An 18,554-nucleotide genomic window follows, 5' to 3' on the forward strand; every position below is an offset into this window, starting at 1 on the left:
TTGAGTTAGTCTCTTAAAAGGGAGTAGGGTTTAATTGACAGAAGCAAGAAAGGCTGGGCAAGGTGATGAGCATGAACAAAGGTTTAGAGTTAAAAAGTCTTAACTGTTCATCAAGGGTGAATAAAAAAGTGAACAGAGGTATCAAGAAGGGGAACAGAGGGGCGCCTGGGTGGCTCAGTGGATTAAGCCGCTGCCTTCAGCTCAGGTCATGATCTCGGTGTACTGGGATCGAGCCCCGCATCGGGCTCTTTGCTCAGCGGGAGCCTGCTTCTCTCTCTCTCTCTGCCTGACTCTCTGCCTACTTGTGATTTCTCTCTCTGTCAAATAAATAAATAAAATCTTTAAAAGAAAAAAAAAAGCATGTTTTTAAAAAAAAAAAAAAAAAAGAAGGGGAACAGAAGGAGAAACAAAGACTTTGACTAAAGGCTTTGAACTTCTCAAAGCACTGAGGAGCTGTTGAACAATTTGAATAGGAAATAACATACGGGGGCACCTGGGTGGCTCAGTGGGTTAAGCCTCTGCCTTCAGCTGGGGTCATGATCTCAGGGTCCTGGGATCGAGGCCCACATCAGGCTCCCTCAGCAAGGAGACTGCTTCCCCCTCTCTCTGTCTGCCTCTTTGCCTATTTGTGATCTCTGTCAAATAAATAAATAAAATCTTTATTTAAGGGGCGCCTGGGTGGCTCAGTGAGTTAAAGCCTCTGCCTTCAGCTCAGGTCATGATCCCAGGGTTCTGGGATAGAGCCCTGCATCGGGCTCTCTGCTTGTCAGGGAGCCTGCTTCCCCTCCTCTCTCTCTGCCTGCCTCTCTGCCTACTTGTGATCTCTGTCTGTCAAATAAATAAAAATAAATTTTAAAAAATCTTTATTTAAAAAAGAAAAAGGAAGGGGCACCTGGGTGGCTCAGTGGGTTAAAGCCTCTGCCTTTGGCTCAGGTCATGATCCTGGGGTCCTGGGATTGAGCCCCGCATGGGGCTCTCTGCTCAACGGGGAGACTGCCTCTCTCTCTCTCTCTCTGCTTGCCTCTCTGCCTACTTGTGATCTCTGTCAAATAAATTATATCTTTAAAAAATAAAAAGGAAATGACATGCAAAACACTGTTCTAGGAAAAGTACTCTGGTATCAGTGAGAAGGGATTAAAAGTAAGAGAGACTAATGTTATAATTAAAGTTTAGGCCAAAGATGTGGCAATGAAATGGGTAGGAAGAAATGGATTTTAAGAGACATTCCAGGGGCGTCTGGGTGGCTCAGTGGGTTAAGCCTTTGCCTTCAGCTCAGGTCATGATCCCAGGGTCCTGGGATCGAGTCCCACATCGGGCTCTCTGCTCAGCGGGGAGCCTGCTTCCTCCTCTCACTCTGCCTGCCTCTCTGCCTACTTGTGATCTCTCTGTCCAATAAATAAATAAAAATCTAAAAAAAAAAAAACTCTTTAAAAAAAAAAGAGAGACATTCCAAATACGGAACAAAAAGGATTTGGTGGGACCCCTGGGTGGCTCAGTAGGTTGAACCTCTGCCTTCAGGTCGGTCCAGATGTCAGGGTCCTGGGATTGAGTCCCCGCATCAGATTTCTTGCTCAGCAGGAAGCCTGCTTCTCCCTCTGCTTATGCTCTCCTCTGACAAATAAAATCTTAAGAAAAAAAAATATATATATATATAGGATTTGGTGACTCAATGGCACAAAGTTTGAAGTTCAGTTATCTAGAAAAAACGATGGTAGCATAGATAGTGTTAACAGAAGAAAAAGCGTATAAAAAGGAAGAACAGGACATCTTTAAAGGAAAGATAATATTTTGATCGGTGACTTCTGGAAAAAGCACCAGACTGGAAACCCAGAGTTCTATACCCATGTTGTGTTGTCTTGCACAAGCCACCAAAATTTCCTCATCTAAAAAATTAGGGAGGTGATGGTGTGCCTGGATGGCTCAGTCGTTAAGTGTCAGCATCTGCCTTTGTCTCCGGTCATGATCCCAGGGTCCTGGGATCAAGCCCCACATTGGGCTCCCTGCTCAGTGGGGAGCACACCCTGCTCAGGGAGCTGCTTCTCCCTCTCCTCTCCCTCTGCTGTGTTCCTTCTCTCGCTATGTCTCTCTCTGTCAAATAAATAAAATCTTTAAAAAATAAAAATAAAAAATTAGGGGAGTGAATGATAACTCTTGGCTCTAAAATGCTGAAATTTTCAACAGTATTTAGGTGTCAATAACATATAAATAGAATTGTTCAGCAGAGATGTAGACTTTCAGTATGTCTTCCAGGGGAGAGAGTGGGACTAGAAATGGGGATTCAGAAGTCTTCAAAGTTGAGGCAATAAAACCATGAGAGATGAAATCTTTAAGTGAAAGAATATAGTCAGAGAAGAGTAGAGGATCAAGGACTGAACCTAAGGGAATACCCACTCTCTAGAGCAGGCAGAAGTGGGGCCATTAAGGAATAGGGAAGTTGCTGCCAGGTAGGTAAGAGGAGGATTAGGATAGTGTGCTGTCATGGGATCCAAGGAAGGAGAGTTTCAGTAGGTAGCATCAAGAATGTCAAATGCTACAGAGAGCTTGAAGCAAATAGACTTTGTGCTTGGACTGTTGACTTGGTGGAAGCTACATTAGAATACCTGATCCTGGAGGCTCCTGAGTGGCTCAGTGCTTTAACTGTCTGCCTTTAGGTTTGGGTCATGATCTCAGGATCCTGGGTTCAAGCCCCTGCATTGGGCTCCCTGCTCATATGGAGTCTGCTTCTCCCTCTGCCCCTCCCTGCTGCTTGTGTGTGCATGCTCTCTTTGATAGATAAAATCTTTTCTTTTTTAATTTTTAAAAAAGATTTTATTTACTCATTTTTTTTTAAATTTTAAAGATTTTATTTATTTATTTGACAGAGAGAAATCACAAGTAGATGGAGAGGCAGGCAGAGAGAGAGAGGGAAGCAGGCTCTCCGCTGAGCAGAGAGCCCGATGCGGGACTCGATCCCAGGACTCTGAGATCATGACCTGAGCCGAAGGCAGCGGCTTAACCCACTGAGCCACCCAGGCGCCCCTTATTTACTCATTTGAGAGAGAAAGAGAGAGAGCAAACACGAGCCAGGTTGGGGGGCGGGGTGGAGAATGAGGAAGGGGCAGAGGAAGCAGAAGATTCCTGGCTGAGCCGGGAACCCAACACAGGGCTGGATCCTAGGATCCCAAGGATCCCTGGATCCTTGAGGAAAAGAGGAGAAGGAGGACAATCAGACTCAAGAGATGTTTTCCAGAAGGGGACACCTGGTCTCACTTGTGGGAGGAATAAATATTATATGTAGGAGAAAAAAATAAATAATTCAAGAACAATGTGAAGTTACAAGATAAAGAGGGAATAAATGATACAGCAAAAGTTCCAGAGGAGAAAGGTAATGCAGAGCACAAACGGAGAGGTTTGCCTTAGAAAGGAGGTCATGCGGCAAGCCTGGGGGCTCAATTGGTTAAGCATCTGCTTTTGGCTCAGGTCATGATCTCAGGGGTCCTGGGATTGAGCCCTGCATGCGGCTCCTTGCTTAGCAGGGAGTCTGCTTCTCCCTCTCCCTCTGCCCCTCTCTCTGCTCATGTTCCATATAAAATGAATGAAATGAAATTAATGAAATATGAAATGAAATGAAATAGAAAGGAGGTCATGTTCTCTGAAACCAAAGACAATTGTTCCCTGAGAACAGGGACTTGAGAAATAGGGGAAAGATGTATAACTAGCTGTGAGAAACATGCTAAGTAGCCAATAAACAATAACTAAAATGACCAAGTAGTCTGATACACTGCAAGGCTTAGAATGGGAGAAGACATGGTTTTGGTGGAAACTGGGACAAATGAGTCAGTGTGATATACAGAGAAAGGTAGATATAGATAAATTAACAGACTGTCATGTTTGCCTCCTGATAACACTCGGTAGCTTTCTTTACTCTTGCATACATTTAGTTGCAGCCTTTTTTTTTTTTTTTTTAAGATTGATTTATATATTTTAGTGGGGGAAGGGCAGAGGGAGAGGGAGAGAGAGACTCTCAAGTAGGCTCCATACCCAGCATGGGGTTTGATTTCACAACCCTGAGATCATGATGGGAGCCAAAATCTAGAGTCGGATGCTTAAGCTTGACAGATTGAGCCACGCTGGTGCCCCTCCTGCAGCTTTTTGAAAAAAGATGTGGCCCAGTGTCTGAGGAGACTCCCCATTCGGACAGTTCTAGGGCACCACTTCCTCTTTGAAACAGAAAATGACAGTGGGTGTTCTGGTTCTTTTTTTTTTTTTTTTTAGGTTTTTATTTATTTATTTGACAGACAGAGATCACAAGTAGGCAGAGAGGCAGGCAGAGACAGAGAGAGTGGGAAGCAGGCTCCCCACTGAGCAGAGAGCCCGATGTAGGGCTCAATCCCAGGACCCTGGGATCATGACCTGAGCCAAAGGCAGAGGCTTTAACCCACTGAGCCACCCAGGCGCCCCAGGGTGTTCTGGTTCTTGTGTCCCTCCTCTGCCCACAGAAGATGACATATGCATTTATCCACAAGCATCAACAGCTCTCATCAAAACAGAGAGCTATCCCAGAGGAGAATCTGCTAGTCTGGGCCAGCTGGAAGACTACAAAAGGGAAAGGTACTAGTCTCTGAGACTAAATGAAAACACAAGTCCAATTCCAAACCCTGTAACCATCCCAGGAGTGGTCCCTAGGAAACCAGCTGTAGTCTCATTTGCTCTCCACAGAGAGGACTTTTGTCATCATTTTTGTCCACAGAATTTTTTTTAAAGATTTTTATTTATTTATTTGACAGAGAGAAATCACAAGTAGATGGAGAGGCAGGCAGAGAGGGGGGGGGGAGCAGGCTCCCTGCTGAGCAGAGAGCCCGATGCGGGACTCAATCCCGGGACCCTGAGATCATGACCTGAGCCGAAGGCAGCGGCTTAACCCACTGTGCCACCCAGGTGCCCTGTCCACAGAATTTTTATCATCCCATCCAGACTTCTAACTTGCTGGAGCTCAGGTGCCTGGGTGGCTCAGTTGGTTGAGCAACTGCCTTCAGCTCAGGTCATGATCTTGGAATCCTGGGATCAAGAACCGCATCGGGCTCCCTGCTTGGAGGGGAGTCTGCTTCTCCCTCTGACCTTATCCCTTCTCATGTTCTCTTTCTCTCAAAATAAATAAATAAATAAATAAATAAATAAAATCTCTATATATGTATATATATATATATATATATATGGGCGCCTGGGTGGCTCAATGGCTTAAGCTTCTGCCTTCTGTTCAGGTCATGATCCCAGGGTCCTTGGATTGAGCCCCACATCGGGCTCTCTGCTCAGTGGGGAGCCTGCTTCCTCCTCTCTCTCTGCCTTCCTCTTTGCCTACTTGAGATATCTCTCTCTGTCAAATAAATAAATAAAATCTTTAAAAAATATATATATATATAACTTGCTGGAGCTCACTGTCACAAACATTCCCATCCCCTTTCTTCTCTGCAGCTCAGAGGATCGATACTGGTACTTAGAGCAGAAAGTTGCAACTTCCTTCAATCAACAAACTGTTTAGGTATAAAATTTCTTTAATCAAAAAGGATTTCTCTCAACACAAATGCACACATTAAAAGTTTAAAAAAAAATAGATGACAGAGACATATATTTACACAAATCAGAAACCACAGTCTCAAGTCCTGGATTAGGGGTTGAGAGAATGGACATCAGGAGCAACTGGAGGATGGCTTCTCCACTGCTCTAGCTGTCCCACAGTCATCTCTCTGACCATGGTGGGTAGACTAGGACCAGATTGGGTACAGCCCCAGTCTGGTGGCAGAGTTACTGGCAAGTGGTGGCAATAAGGTCCATCTCCAGAGAGTTTCTTAGGATCACCAGGGATGACAGGAGACGCTGTAGTGGGTGGAACTGGAGAGGCTGGGGCAGAGTGGGTGAAGGGCTGCACTCCATGCTGGACAAAAAGGATGACACCAATGCTGGCTCCAGTGCCTAAAGGACCATGGCTAAAGGAAAGGGTACCTGGGGAACTGAGCGGGGGGTTGCAAATTGGAGTGGTGTGGATCCAAGTCAGGTGCATAGTTGGCCATTCAGTGAGATGCCAAGGCTGCTTTGGTTTCAACAGCAGATGTCCTAGCTGTGTCTGGTCCGTCTTTTCCATGGGAGGTGCAGGAGAGGAAGCAGCTGAGGAACTGTGGTGGCTCGAAAAATGCTAGAAAGGGGAGACAAGAAGAAAAAAAATATGTGAGAGAGCTTTCAGATTAATTCCACTTGGTTGCTTAAAACTTTTCTTTCCCTGGGGACTCTTTGCAATGGAAACATACCTCGTTTTATGCAACAGCTCATTTTCTGCCAGGCAATGATTAAAAGTTTTAATAACCTAATTATACTTTCATTTACTGAACCAATACTTGAAGGCTTGTTATGTATCACACACTATATCAGGCACTGGACATTCAGACAGGCAAAATAAAACAAACAGTCCCATAGGTTCTCACTGTTTTTAAAATAATTCGTTTTGGAGCTTCTTTCTTAAAAGTCTATTTTTAGTTGGAATCATCATTCACCAATTTCTGTATTTTAAATTTTAATTTCCCTTTGTTGAGTTTCTTAAATGTAAGTTAATATGCGGGCAACATCCTCCTGCTTATTTTTTTTAAAGATTTTATTTATTTATTTGACAGAGACACAGTGGGAGAGGGAACACAAGCTGGGGGAGTGGGAGAGGGAGAAGCAGGCTCCTCGCTGAGCCAGGAGCCCAGTGTGGGGCTCGGGGTTCCTGGCTCGATCCCAGGACCCTGGGACCATGGCCTGAGCCGAAGGCAGATGCTTAATGACTGAGCTACCCAGGATCCCTTGCTTATTTTTAAGTGAGTTATTCCCACAGCAATAATGACTATGGTTAATAGAATACAAGAAGGACTGTCCATTATCTATAGGAGATTTTACCCTCCCTGTCATTCGCGGAGATAATAAATATCCTATTATTTGAAGGCACAAATATCCTATTATTTGACCACCTGTGTGGTCACTTCCACACAGGTCCTTCTATGCACACATGACAGCCCTCCTCCCCTCCCAGTGATATACTTGTAATGACCAGTCCTTGAAGCCCACCCTTCCAGAGGATTTGGTACAAGGATACTTGGGTAGGAGTAAAAAGAGGGAGAAGGAAAGAGTTTTAGGGCAACAGAGAAGAAAGGATTTATAGAGAAAAGCTAAGAACTCTTCCTGCATCACTCATTTGACCAGGTGAAAAGCCTTCTGTATCTATGCAGAAAGCAGATAAGCTGCAACATGAGGGATAGGGTTAAACTTCATGAAGTTCTTTGTAGTGATCAGAACAAAACAGAACAAAAACCATACAGGAATCAAGACAGTGTAGGAAGGTGAGGCATTCCCTCCCCTGAAAGGAAACCTGTTGGAAAAGAGGAAAAGACTCAAGAGAAAACAGAAGAAGGAACCCATTTCTGCAGGTACACTTTGTTTCCTTATTTCCCCACCCCCCTCAGTTTTACAAGTTCTCACCTTGGTCAGCTGATGCCTGCTATTACCCAATGATGACTTTTGGGCAGCTATATGAGGAAACCAAGTCTTTAACATCCCTTCTACCTGTAGCAAGGTTCCTAGGTAACGTTCCCTGTGAAAAAGACATTTCTTTAAAAAGCCATTAACTGTGAAAAAGCAACAAGACAGGATTATAGATATCTCCTTTTTAACGAAGTACCGAGGAAAGAACCAGGGGAACTTACCCCATCTGTGGCTTCTGCAAAACACCTACAATACGCTGGATTCTATCCATTGCCACACTCTGCTGGAAACTGCTCAATCCTGGGGTCAGGGAGAGAGAAAGGCATCGGGGGTTGAGATTCAAGAATTTCGTCAGGGAAAGGAAGGACAGAACAGGGTTAGAATAAATGCACCTAAAGAAATTAAATCACAGATGCAGAAAGGTAATAATGTATCCTATGAAGGTTTAAGAGAAATACACATTTAAAACATTGAGAGAAAGAGAAAGAGATGAACCTAGCCCAGAATCGCAACTAATCAGATAATTACCTCTCTCAAATCGACCCGTCTTCAGCCCATTCAGTAGGTCTGTGAGAGGGCGAATGAATCCTTGAAGCTCTTTACACTGTAGGAAAACAGGACAAAGGCTATGAGAGGACTGAGAATTCCTCCCCACCTCCAAATCTGGGAACCAACATTATCTTCATAGGGTCCTTACTAACAATCTGGATGCTAAGTCATTCTAGTATTGTCTCCTTTCTCCTGCTTTCTCTTACCTTCTGAGCAAAAAGCAGGTCTCCTTCTGTGGTACAACCCTGGATGTTTATGTTGGGCTGTAATTCACCATCTCTTGATCTTTTGACCCCAGATCCTGCCAAAGGAGAGGCCAAGCCCCGTTGTTCCAAGTGAGATACTGTATGTTGGTTGCTGGAAACCTTGGGCCGTTGCCTGCAGCGGATAGGACCAGGGCTGGGCCGAGAACCTCCCCTTTGCCCGACAGGGTCGGACATAGGGTCATGGGTCTCCTTGTCCTCCCCCTCACTATCGGAGAGGAGGCCAAAGTCACTGTTCACTGGGGAGGTGGAAAAAGAGGAAGAGAGAGAGTAGGAAGAACAGGAGGAAACGCTAGCTGGAGAATCCATAGGTTCAGAAGCAGGGGCTGGAGAGCAACTCCCGGAGTACCCAAAAATCGGAACCTGCAACTGAAGAGCAAAGCGAGGGAGTTTGTAACCATAACCTGGAAATTAGGAAATGGATTGGGAGACTGGGGTGTACTGTGTGGGACGGTAATACCTCTTCTCTCCTCCCCAGCATTACATGTCTCAGAGACAATAGAAAAAATCATCTCCTCCTCCTGCCCGCCCCCCCTTCAGTTAAGAATCTGGACTAACCCTCTGGCCTCCGCAGAACAGTTTCTCAGTATGATACAGACTGTTCTTCCCTCCCCTCTGTTCAGAGTAAAAACCGACTTGACACTATCCCCTGACAGTTGTTCACCGGGTCTGTTCCCAGCCTGACCCTGCAGTGAAGGCTACTGGAGAACCCTAAATCCCCAGTAACCCACACAGCTGTAGGGACGAGTGACCCCGTAGGGACCACCCCCACAGGACCCTCCCGCCTCTTCCCAATCTTTCTGATCGGGATCTCTGAGCCGGGACCCTCTACAGTCGCGTCTGCCACGTGATGCTATCCTTCCCAATACCAAGATCTGCTTTCGGTCCCAAAACCTACTCCCTCCGGGTCTGATCCTCTCGCGCGGTTCGCTTCCTTATCCTGCAAGCCTCCTCACCCGTGCGGGTCCGCTCAGCCCAGGCAGTCTCCTGCTCCTTCTCTAACTCTGCGGGTCTCTGCTGCCCACCTCCGCCTCTCTCCCACTGGTCCCGCCCCTTCTCTTCCCCCTCCCCGACACGTGCGTCTGGGCACGTGCCTTACCCCTGCGTACACAGACCTCGCACCCTCATTGGCCGTCTAGCCGGTGGCACGTGACTCTTGTTACCGAAGTTCACATTCAATTTGCTACAGCCTACAGGGGCTCGGCCAATAGAGACCCAGGTAGATGACGATTGGCTGAAAGGGAATAATTCCGTGCCCCGCCCCTACATGCGGCCTGAGAACAGGACCCGGTGATGAGAAAAGGAGGAGGACAGGAAAAGAGTGGAAAAGGGCGGAGCCCGTGGCGTTAAATAGGATGATGGTGGGCAGAAGACGTGCGGTTGGAGTATGCAGACTGGTTGTGAGATCTGCGGCTCGCGTGTTGCGATATGGGACTCGGGGTTCCTCCTCGGTAGCAGCCCCCCCCCCGCGCCGGCTGCTCCCCTCCCCTCTGAGCGCCTCATCTCACGAGGGCAGCACGTGGAAGCCATCAGCGACTGGAGTCTGCAACGTGTAGTGAGAGAATGGATGTATCCCACTGTGTATCCTCTCCCCCTCTGGGTCGCGCGGTCCTCGTGACTCTCGGGTTTCTGCTTCATCCTCTCCGCCTCCTCCTCCTACAAGTTGGGTGCCTCCTGCCCTGCTGGGTGAGGAGGGTGTGGACTGCCGCCGAGAACACCGCGTCCTCTCGCGCACTCCCACTGGGGCGGCTCCTCTGGCCCTTTCCTTACATAACCCGCCACGCACGTTACCAGCTCAGATGCCAGCCAGCCACGACTCTAGAGGTCAAAGCCGAACTCGGTTGTTCCTGACTTTTCTATCCGGGCCCCTCGGCCCCTGCGCCCTGAATTCTGTGACTTCTAGCGCAGGGAACGGAGTATGGGTAGGTCCCTGATTTCCTAGTGGACATTTGTCCACCTTCGTTTCCTTTATTTGTTCCCTGGAGAAGATTCGAAAGGCTTGGAAGGAGGGATGGTGCCGAGTCCGGAGATGACAGAGTCAGGAATTTACTATTCAGTGCCCCTTGCAAGTACTCAAAGTACAGCGCGGCGAGGGAGAGGCTCGGGGACCGAGGGTTGATTGAGGTTGTGGCACCGAAGAGACCGCAAGGGGGCAGACCAGTTCTGATTAGGGTCTCGAGGACAGAGAGTTAAAGTATGTCCCTGCCTGCCCTAATTAAGCGCTGGAAAAGGCAAATTGTTGGGGGTTGGGGGTGTAAGTGGAGGAGGGTGTGAATTTTTAAGATCTATTCTAAGTAGTTTTTAATATTTTACATATGTTTAACAATGTGCTTATTTTATAAAAAGAAAGAAGTGTTCTACAAAAACCTCAACTCTCTTTTCCCAAACACACTGTCTCAACACCATGTGTAATAAAATATTAGAATTAGATGAAATTAACTGTCTGTTGGTGCTCTTCTCCATTCTTCACATTTCAGGTTTATTCACAGTCCTAACTATTCCCTCTAATTCTACTGCCACCTAACTCCCTTTCTATTCTACCCTTCCATCCCCATATCCTGGTGCTCTCTTTAGCATTGTGAGATTAGAACAGACCCTTATGAAGGAGTAGACAGAAACCAGGTTATTTCATTTATTTATCTTCCAATTTCCTCTTCCCAAATCCCCATCAAAAGAGTTGTAGCAGCCTTCTTTCTCCTAAAAAAGCAAAGAAAAAGGGAAAAATAGGGGGCTCAGGAAGCTCAGGAAGCCCTTCGCCCCCCCCCCACCATCCCCGCCATGAAAACTCCCCAGATTTCATATTCTGGGCTAGATTTCCCTCATCTCCTGGAAGATATGTCCCCTCCCCTCCTCATTCCTTCATCTGGTAAATCTCTTCACCCATAGTTATTTAGAATCCCAATTTTAAATCCCTTTCCTATAACACAGGCTTCTCTTCCCTCCTTCTTGCCTCCACCATCTCTCCTCTACTTTTAGGGAACCAACCACCACCCCTTCTGCCTCTGAACTTTGCCTCTTGACTCTGCCAGGTTGTAGGGCACCTCCCACTATGCCCTCTGCCATATCTTAAACTACCTCCTGGCTGGAACAAGCTTTAATTCCTCAAGGAAATCTGGAGAGGTTTCTTCTGTTTCACCTGCTTCTGCTGTAGGAGGTCCTGAAGTTCTCCCAGTTCAGAAAAAAGTAATGACTCTCGTTTGAAAAGTCTTTGCCTCAACATCTCCTAAACTTCTTTAAAATTAGAGAGGATTTTTCTAAAGGGGACCCCTTGACCTTCAAGCAGCAGAGAATTGATTGACCAGGCTGGAAACACTAGCCAGAGATATTTGTAAAAAATTACTTCATGGACTCCCCCAAGGCCAGTGGCTGCACTCTCACCTTCTACATGAAATACATCCCCCCCTGAACGAGGGCCCAGGACAGGAGGAGGGGAACAGGACTCTGCAGACTGGATACAGCATCGTTCAGATCTGGACTCTGCTAAAATACAGACATTCCCCCACGGTAGGCCAGTGTCATCCTTCCTATCATCCCTCCTCCCCCTCTGGAAGGATAGCCATCTCTTTATATGATCTCAGTGTTTCTTTCTTCTGAACTTAGAGAAAGATCCAGCTCTCCTCCCCTTAACTATGAGGAGTCCTTTCCTCTGTGCCTTTCAGCCTCCTGAGCATACCAGGGAGGGTCAGCTCCATTCAACAATGTGTATTTTTTTATCTGTTATGTGCATGACACTATGCTTAGTCACTGCGCAGGTGCTACAGCGGGGATTTAAGTGTGATTAAGACCTTGCTCCTTGGGGCACCTGGGTGGCTTAGTGGGTTAAAGCCTCTGCCTTCAGCTCAGGTCATGATCCCAGGGTTCTGGGATCAAGCCCTGCATCAGCTCTCTGCTCGGCAGGGAGCCTGCTTCCTCCTCTCTCTCTGCCTGCCTCTCTGCCTACTTGTGATCTCTGTCTGTCAAATAAATAAATAAAATCTTAAAAAAAAAAAAAAAAGACCTTGCTCCTTTCTTCAGAGAGTTTACAATCTAAATGGAGCCTACTATATACCTTAAAATATTTCCTCGTCCTTGTCATCAATCACCAACTTTCCATTCTTACTGATTCCTCCCATCTGTGTTCAACTATATTTAGGCTACACTTTGATCCTCTTGCCCTTTCTGGCTGTTGCTTCTCTTTTTTCACTACCAGATTTCTCAAATAATTGGTCTATATTCTCCTTTACCTTCTTCACAAGGTACTCCCTCTCTAACTCCACAAAAACTTAACTTTTGCTTAACCACTCTAAAACTTCTTTCTTTAGAGCTACCAAAGACCTCCTTTTCTTTGGCCTCTTCGTTGCTTTTTATTGATTATATTAAACTTTATCCTCTAGATTCTATAATACAGACTTGGCTCTCTGCCTACCCCTTCAATCAGTTCTTCTCCATTTCCTTGGTTGATTCCTCTTCCTCCTGCTAACTACAGGCATAGTCATTGGCCTTTGGTCTTCTGTGTACTGGCTCTGTTGAGCTTGTCTACTTTCGTAACTCTGACTTTGCCCCTTAGAACTGTAGCTCTGATGTAGGTCAGCTACCTTTAGGACAGCTACCTTTAGAACACCCTCATAAGGTTGTCACCATAAATTCAGCTTGGCCAATACCTAATTTATATAAATACCTAATTTATAACTTCAGTCCTAAACCATTCTGACCTTTCACAGTTCCCCTTTTGGTCAGCCATTTTCCCAGACATCCATATTTGAAACTTGTAAGCTATTTCAACTCTCTCCTCATTTATTGCTCATTGCATTTTCTTCAAAATATTTATTTTTCTCCTCTTCATTCAAAATGCTATTTCCCTAGTCCAAGCCTTTAATGGATTGTTTCCAGAATGATGTAAATCTCATGCATCTCTCTCCACTCCACTGACACTTCAAATTCTCTCGTGATTCAGCCCTATTGCTTTCCCTATGTGAAATTACCAAGAAAGTATTAGGAGACTTGTAAAGGTTAATTTTTTAAAAAATTTCCCACTGTTCCTTCCCATACACCTTCTCCTTCAATCATACCTATCCACCAAACATGCCATATTCTGTCCCCTCACCAATGTAGCTCTTACATCTGCCATTCTTCCTTCTAATTATTTTTCTACTTTCATAACTTACTGCCACTCAAAAGCTTACCTATTCCTCAAAGTATATCTCACCTTCTAAGAGTCTTTGAGGCCAGTGTATTCTGATTTCTGTCCTTCCACTGACTAAAACACTTGCCTATGTCAGATGCTCTCAGATATATATGTAATTAAACATGGATATGAACCTCTTCATTTTGTCCTAAATGTTTTGTAAGTGTGAATTGAGGTGTGATGGCCAAGCTGAGCTAGACACCTGCATTGCTATATTAGTTATTTGGTTCCTTCTTCCACCGAAGCCTATTATTTCAGCCCTCCCTCTGTTCTCTGTCACCAGCCCTGGGATCCACCACTGCCCCCCTCACCCCGCCCCACCCCGCCCCACCCCACCATCCCCAACCCACTTACTGGTTCCCTTGTCATTGGTTTCACTGTTTCCGGCTTCTGAGTGTGTGCACCTTCTGTTTCATGGCTAATGGTGGTCTCTGCTGCTTCCCTTACCTCCTTATCCAACCTGTTCTGCCCTCAGTAGGATCAAGAAACACAGAGTTATCATTGCTTCCATCCAACATCCTCAGAGTTTTTCTGTTTAGACTCCTTCTCTCCTGCACCCCCCATCCACCAAAACTTAAGCTCAGGGATCCTCCCTACCTTACGTTTGCATAGATTATGTACCCTATCCCATCACCAATTCCCCAGAGTCAAGGCGTGCCCCTCACTCTCAATGTCTTCTCAAACCTACTGAATTCTGGTTTTTTTTTTTTTTAATTTTTTCAAAGATTTTTATTTATTTATCAGAGAGAGAAGGGGAGAGAGCGAGCACAGGCAGACAGAATGGCAGGCAGAGGCAGAGGGAGAAGCAGGCTCCCTGCTGAGCAAGGAGCCCGATGTGGGACTCGATCCCAGGACGCTGGGATCATGACCCCAGCCGAAGGCAGCTGCTTAACCAGCTGAGCCACCCAGGCGTCCCCTGAATTCTGGTTTTATTCTCTTCCCCAACTGTGGTTAACATGTCTGCTTTGGGCCTCTTTCCCAGTTCCATTTCACTAACTCATTTGCATTCCTGCTAATCATTTATATTTCGACACTGCCCAGTTCTTTTTTTAACTGTTAACTATCCTGACCATCTTAGATGTAGAAGTCGCTCACCAGTCTGTCCTCAGATTCAAACATGGAGTAATCAACAGTGAAATTTGCACTGAAGTCATCTGGGGAGAAGAAAAAAATCAGTAGTGACAAATGAAAAAGGTAGCAGTAGGTCAAGAAATGGAAGGAGGTAGAAACTGCTCAGAATACCTTTACTTGCTCAAGTTGCAAAATTTATTGGTGTAATCTAATTCTAATGAACTTGAATGTTAAGAATGTTTTTGAATGTATCTGCATTTATGTTTTCAAACTGGTATTGAAAATAATTTACAAATTTGAAAATCTTCAAATTGTTTCAGCTGGTTTGCAAAGAATTGAAAATCACTAGCTTGAGAAATAACATTATGAGGCTTGATAAGGGCTTTGCTCATAGCCTAATTTCTCTCTGATCTAGTTGTTCCCATTGCAAAGAGAAAGGCAAAGTCTCAGAACTAAATCTCCCCAAAACCTCTGTGCATCCTGCTATAGCTCAGAGCCTTCTACATACTCACCATAATTGGGAGTGACTGTGTAATAATAGACCACCTGATAATAATCATCCTCTTCCAGTCCTTCTTCATCCTCATATTCTTGTCCTATGGGGACAAGGACCAGAAGTCAGGCAGCATCTGGAACTCCTTAGCAAGATAAGGATACCAGAAGGTGACCTCAGCTCTATCAATTTCTTTTCTCTCTGCCCCCCCCCCCCCAAGGGTTTTACTATCTCACTGCCTCTAAACCCTTCTCAGTCTTTGGGGCTCCATATCTATGATGAGGGCTGTTACTCCATGCCCTTTCAACTTAGGAACTCCTAGAGAGAAAACAAATCCCTTCACATTCTGTAAACCCAAAATGAGAGCTAAAGCTAAAAAAGGTAGGAAGCAGAGGTGCCAGGAAAGAAGAACTTCAAATTGCCTCCCCAGTATTCCACACACCGTATTGGATTTGTGAGAGCCCTCCTTCTCTTCTTGGTGTGTCTCACACATTAACACAAACACAAATCTTAGGTTTTTGGACTTGGGTTTTAGTTCCGGATTCACCGCTAACTAGCAGAACGATTCTGAAGAAGCCACTTAACATCCGCTCTCTTTAAATGAGTCAGCTGGACTAAATGACCCATCTGCATTAGTTTTTCTTCCTTCCCAGGACTAAAAATATGTGGCTTTGGCATGATTAGATCAAGGACTCCAGGCCTCCACATTTCCCTAAGCTCCTTGAATGCTCTCCCTGAACCCCAGGCAATGACACCGGAATCTGGAGGAAAAGGAAACAATGAGAGTACCTGGCAGCCTGGAAACAAAGGAGGGAAGGAGCCAAGCTACTTTTGGGACTCTCTCCCGGAGGGAAGCCAGTTCTCCACTACCCTAAAGGCCACCTGCCCCCCCATTTCTGTTTCCTTACTAATATAACAGTTTTTCTCCAGCCCTCTGGGAAAGAAGATACCCTGGCTTCTCTCACCAGTTTCAGACTGCACCATCTTCCAGGAGCCCACCTCTCTCCTCCACCCTCTCTGGAGTCCCTTTCCATCTTACTCAACTCTGGTGATGGAGAGCTAAGGTCACTCTTGTCAGGACCTCCAAGTATCTGGGACTCCATCCACATAAGCTTGTCTCTTCTTTGACAGGACTCTGCTTTCTTCCCCTTTTCCTGGCTCTATGTTCCAGGTCCCTCCCCCTCCCCCCAACTGGACTCTGGCACAGATGGGTGTTATCACCCTCCATCAAATTGCGCCTCTCACCCTCTCCTCATTTTTCTTTTCTTCCACCCCACTTATGATAGAAGACCTAGTCCAAGAGCTCAGGGAGAGAAGTGAACTTACCTAGGATAAGTTGCACAGCAAGGATGGCTACGAAGAGGACATCCATTCTGGATTCTGCACTATTGTTGTGAAAGTAAAAAAGGAAATTACAGAGTTTCTCACCAAACTTACCCCGCCTTCTGCCCTCCTCCAATGCTGCAGCAACTCTTCTCCCAGGGGGTTGAATTCCCCACCCACTTGCTGACGGACTAGATCCTCAGTTGTGACTGGTCAGCCAGATCTGCCCAGATTAAGAGAGGCAAAGTGGGTTTTGAGGTGAATGGGTGCACTGAATTCCCCAGCCCTAGATTAGATCCGTTCAGGACTCCCGAGGTGACCACCACCAAGACAAGCTAACAAACAAGCAAAAAGCCAAACCAAAACAAAAAACCTCAGCTGGCCTAGGAACTTCCTGTCTCCCCTCCTCTCCTTCCCTCCTCAGTCCTCACAACAAGATCCCCTTCCTTCTCAGTGTCCCTGACTTACAATCACCAAGCAGACTTGAGGCTTATGCACAGTCTCTCTTCACAGGCAAAATGTTGTGAGGAAGGGATGGGCATTTTTTCTGGACTGCAAAAAATTCCCTCTCCTCTGCCTATCTTGCATTATGAAGTACAGGAGCAATATCAACATCATTGTCTGATACTCAAAGCACTTACTACATTACTTCTGATAAAAATCTCTCAGCCAAGGCTAGTTATTTCCTCTCTAGTGAGTACTGACCTCATTTCATTTCTTTCTCTACTTTCTGGATATAGGATGGAAGAAGGGAGGAAACAGCCTCTTTTCCCGTATAGATGCCCCCGTCCTTCTCCCACTTTCAGTCACTTGGTATGCTCCCTTATTCCAGCCCACAGGGATAGAGGGTCCTCTCACTGTTTTCTCTGCTTTTGTATTTCCCCTTTCCATTTCATTCAACTAAGAAACATTTAGAAACGTATATGCTAGGCCTGGTCTGATAGGCAACGCAGGGTCTACTGGCAAGGGGATGAGCATCGTTGTTTTTTAAGAGGAAGTTGGTAAGTTTCTATTCAACATCTACTAAGAGCCAGGTGCTATGAGGGTCTCTGTGGAACCACCTGTGGACAAGACAGGTTTAGGTGCCTGCTCTCCTCCGTCAGAAGGTGCTGTGGTAATAGCTCTAAAGAGAGATAAGAAAAGTTGTCTCACTCCTATCTCTTCCCCTGACTCAGCCTGTTAGGCTCAGAAGCAAGACATACTGGAGTTTTGAGCACTGGCCAGGATGTTTCCATCCTCTGAGCCTTTTGGGGAGAGGATTTGCTTGATTATGGTGTTTTCCATGTAAATCTACACAACCTATTCCTTCAGCTCCTTTTAAGAATTTCCTGGAAAAAAAATGTAAAATGCTTATGTGGATGTACCCATATGCATTAAGTCATAAGTCATTTCCAGGAAGGAAAGGAAACCTGGTTCCCTTTGAACAATTTCTGTGGTTTTTTGATACTTTGATAGTCTCTCAAAAACAATTTTCCAGATGTCCTCACTTTCCCGTCCTGGTACTCTTTTACCTAAATATCCTTCCTAAAGGCAGACCCTAGCCCCATCCAAATGAGGTCAAAATACCCTCTTCTCCTACTTTAATTTTCTCTCACTGTGATACACACAGCCACTGTGCATTCCACCAGCCTAAGGAAAAGATACCACTGAGGTTCATTTTCAGAAAATAAATGGAGGAAGTGTGACCTAAAAGGAACTGTATGACTTGGCTGGTTTGTGTGTACGTGTATGTGTGTGTGATTTTCCTTCAACCCCATAGCTTGAATTGCTTTTTTACAAACAGTCTTAACTTTGAATCTTAACACCAAAGCCCAGGTAACGTTCTTCCTAACATTGCTTCCCAGGCTCCTATTCTTCTGATTCACTGGTCATGACAGATGAAGGCTTCATTAGCGATATACCCACTGAATTGCATGTTTCCTATACTAGCCTGTTAAAAGAATCTTACTTTTAAGTCTAACCTTCATCTCTTAGGCAGTAGCTCTAGCCCATTTCCTCTCATTCAAGTAAGAACAATACCCGTCCCTATCTCCCTGCACCCTCTATCCTGTGCTTCTTTGTATTTGTCCTTTAGGTTCCAACAGGATCTGACCCCCCCCGCCCCCGCCCCCCCCCTGCATCTCTTCACGAAGACGTAGAATTGCTACCACTCTTCTACAAAATAACGAAAGAAAGCCGCAGGCAAGGCCCAACGGGACCCAGG

At 45.7% G+C, this 18,554-nt stretch overlaps 2 protein-coding genes across 9 annotated transcripts; both read right to left on the reverse strand.

Annotated features, from left to right (window-relative positions):
• Positions 1–5,513: 5,513 nt before the first annotated feature.
• On the reverse strand, positions 5,514–9,349 carry CIART (circadian associated repressor of transcription). Of its 2 annotated transcripts, none has more exons than XM_082685998.1 (6): positions 9,257–9,349; positions 8,244–8,669; positions 8,017–8,092; positions 7,710–7,788; positions 7,486–7,597; positions 5,514–6,169 (listed from the first exon to the last, which is right to left on the reverse strand). In XM_082685998.1, the coding sequence occupies exons 2-6, from the start codon at positions 8,607–8,609 to the stop codon at positions 5,645–5,647; spliced, it is 1,158 nt and encodes a 385-aa protein (XP_082542124.1). In that variant the 5' UTR covers positions 8,610–8,669; positions 9,257–9,349; the 3' UTR covers positions 5,514–5,644. The 2 variants fall into 2 exon arrangements, with proteins under 2 accessions (XP_082542124.1, XP_082542123.1); XM_082685997.1 differs by having other exon boundaries at positions 9,199–9,349.
• A 1,569-nt stretch (positions 9,350–10,918) lies between these two features.
• Positions 10,919–16,950, reverse strand: LOC309842097 (uncharacterized protein C1orf54). Of its 7 annotated transcripts, none has more exons than XM_082686041.1 (7): positions 16,820–16,950; positions 16,355–16,413; positions 15,048–15,131; positions 14,560–14,618; positions 13,819–13,929; positions 11,679–11,780; positions 10,919–10,997 (listed from the first exon to the last, which is right to left on the reverse strand). In XM_082686041.1, the coding sequence occupies exons 2-6, from the start codon at positions 16,398–16,400 to the stop codon at positions 11,682–11,684; spliced, it is 399 nt and encodes a 132-aa protein (XP_082542167.1). In that variant the 5' UTR covers positions 16,401–16,413; positions 16,820–16,950; the 3' UTR covers positions 10,919–10,997; positions 11,679–11,681. The 7 variants fall into 7 exon arrangements, with proteins under 7 accessions (XP_082542167.1, XP_082542170.1, XP_082542168.1 ...); XM_082686044.1 differs by having other exon boundaries at positions 11,679–11,777; positions 16,820–16,920; XM_082686042.1 differs by lacking the exon at positions 16,820–16,950 and adding an exon at positions 16,532–16,702.
• Between the last annotated feature and the right edge of the window lie 1,604 nt (positions 16,951–18,554).

This window comes from Mustela nivalis, assembly GCF_964662115.1.
Source record: "Mustela nivalis genome assembly, chromosome: 10".
In the NCBI taxonomy this organism is placed as follows: Eukaryota; Metazoa; Chordata; class Mammalia; order Carnivora; family Mustelidae; genus Mustela; species Mustela nivalis.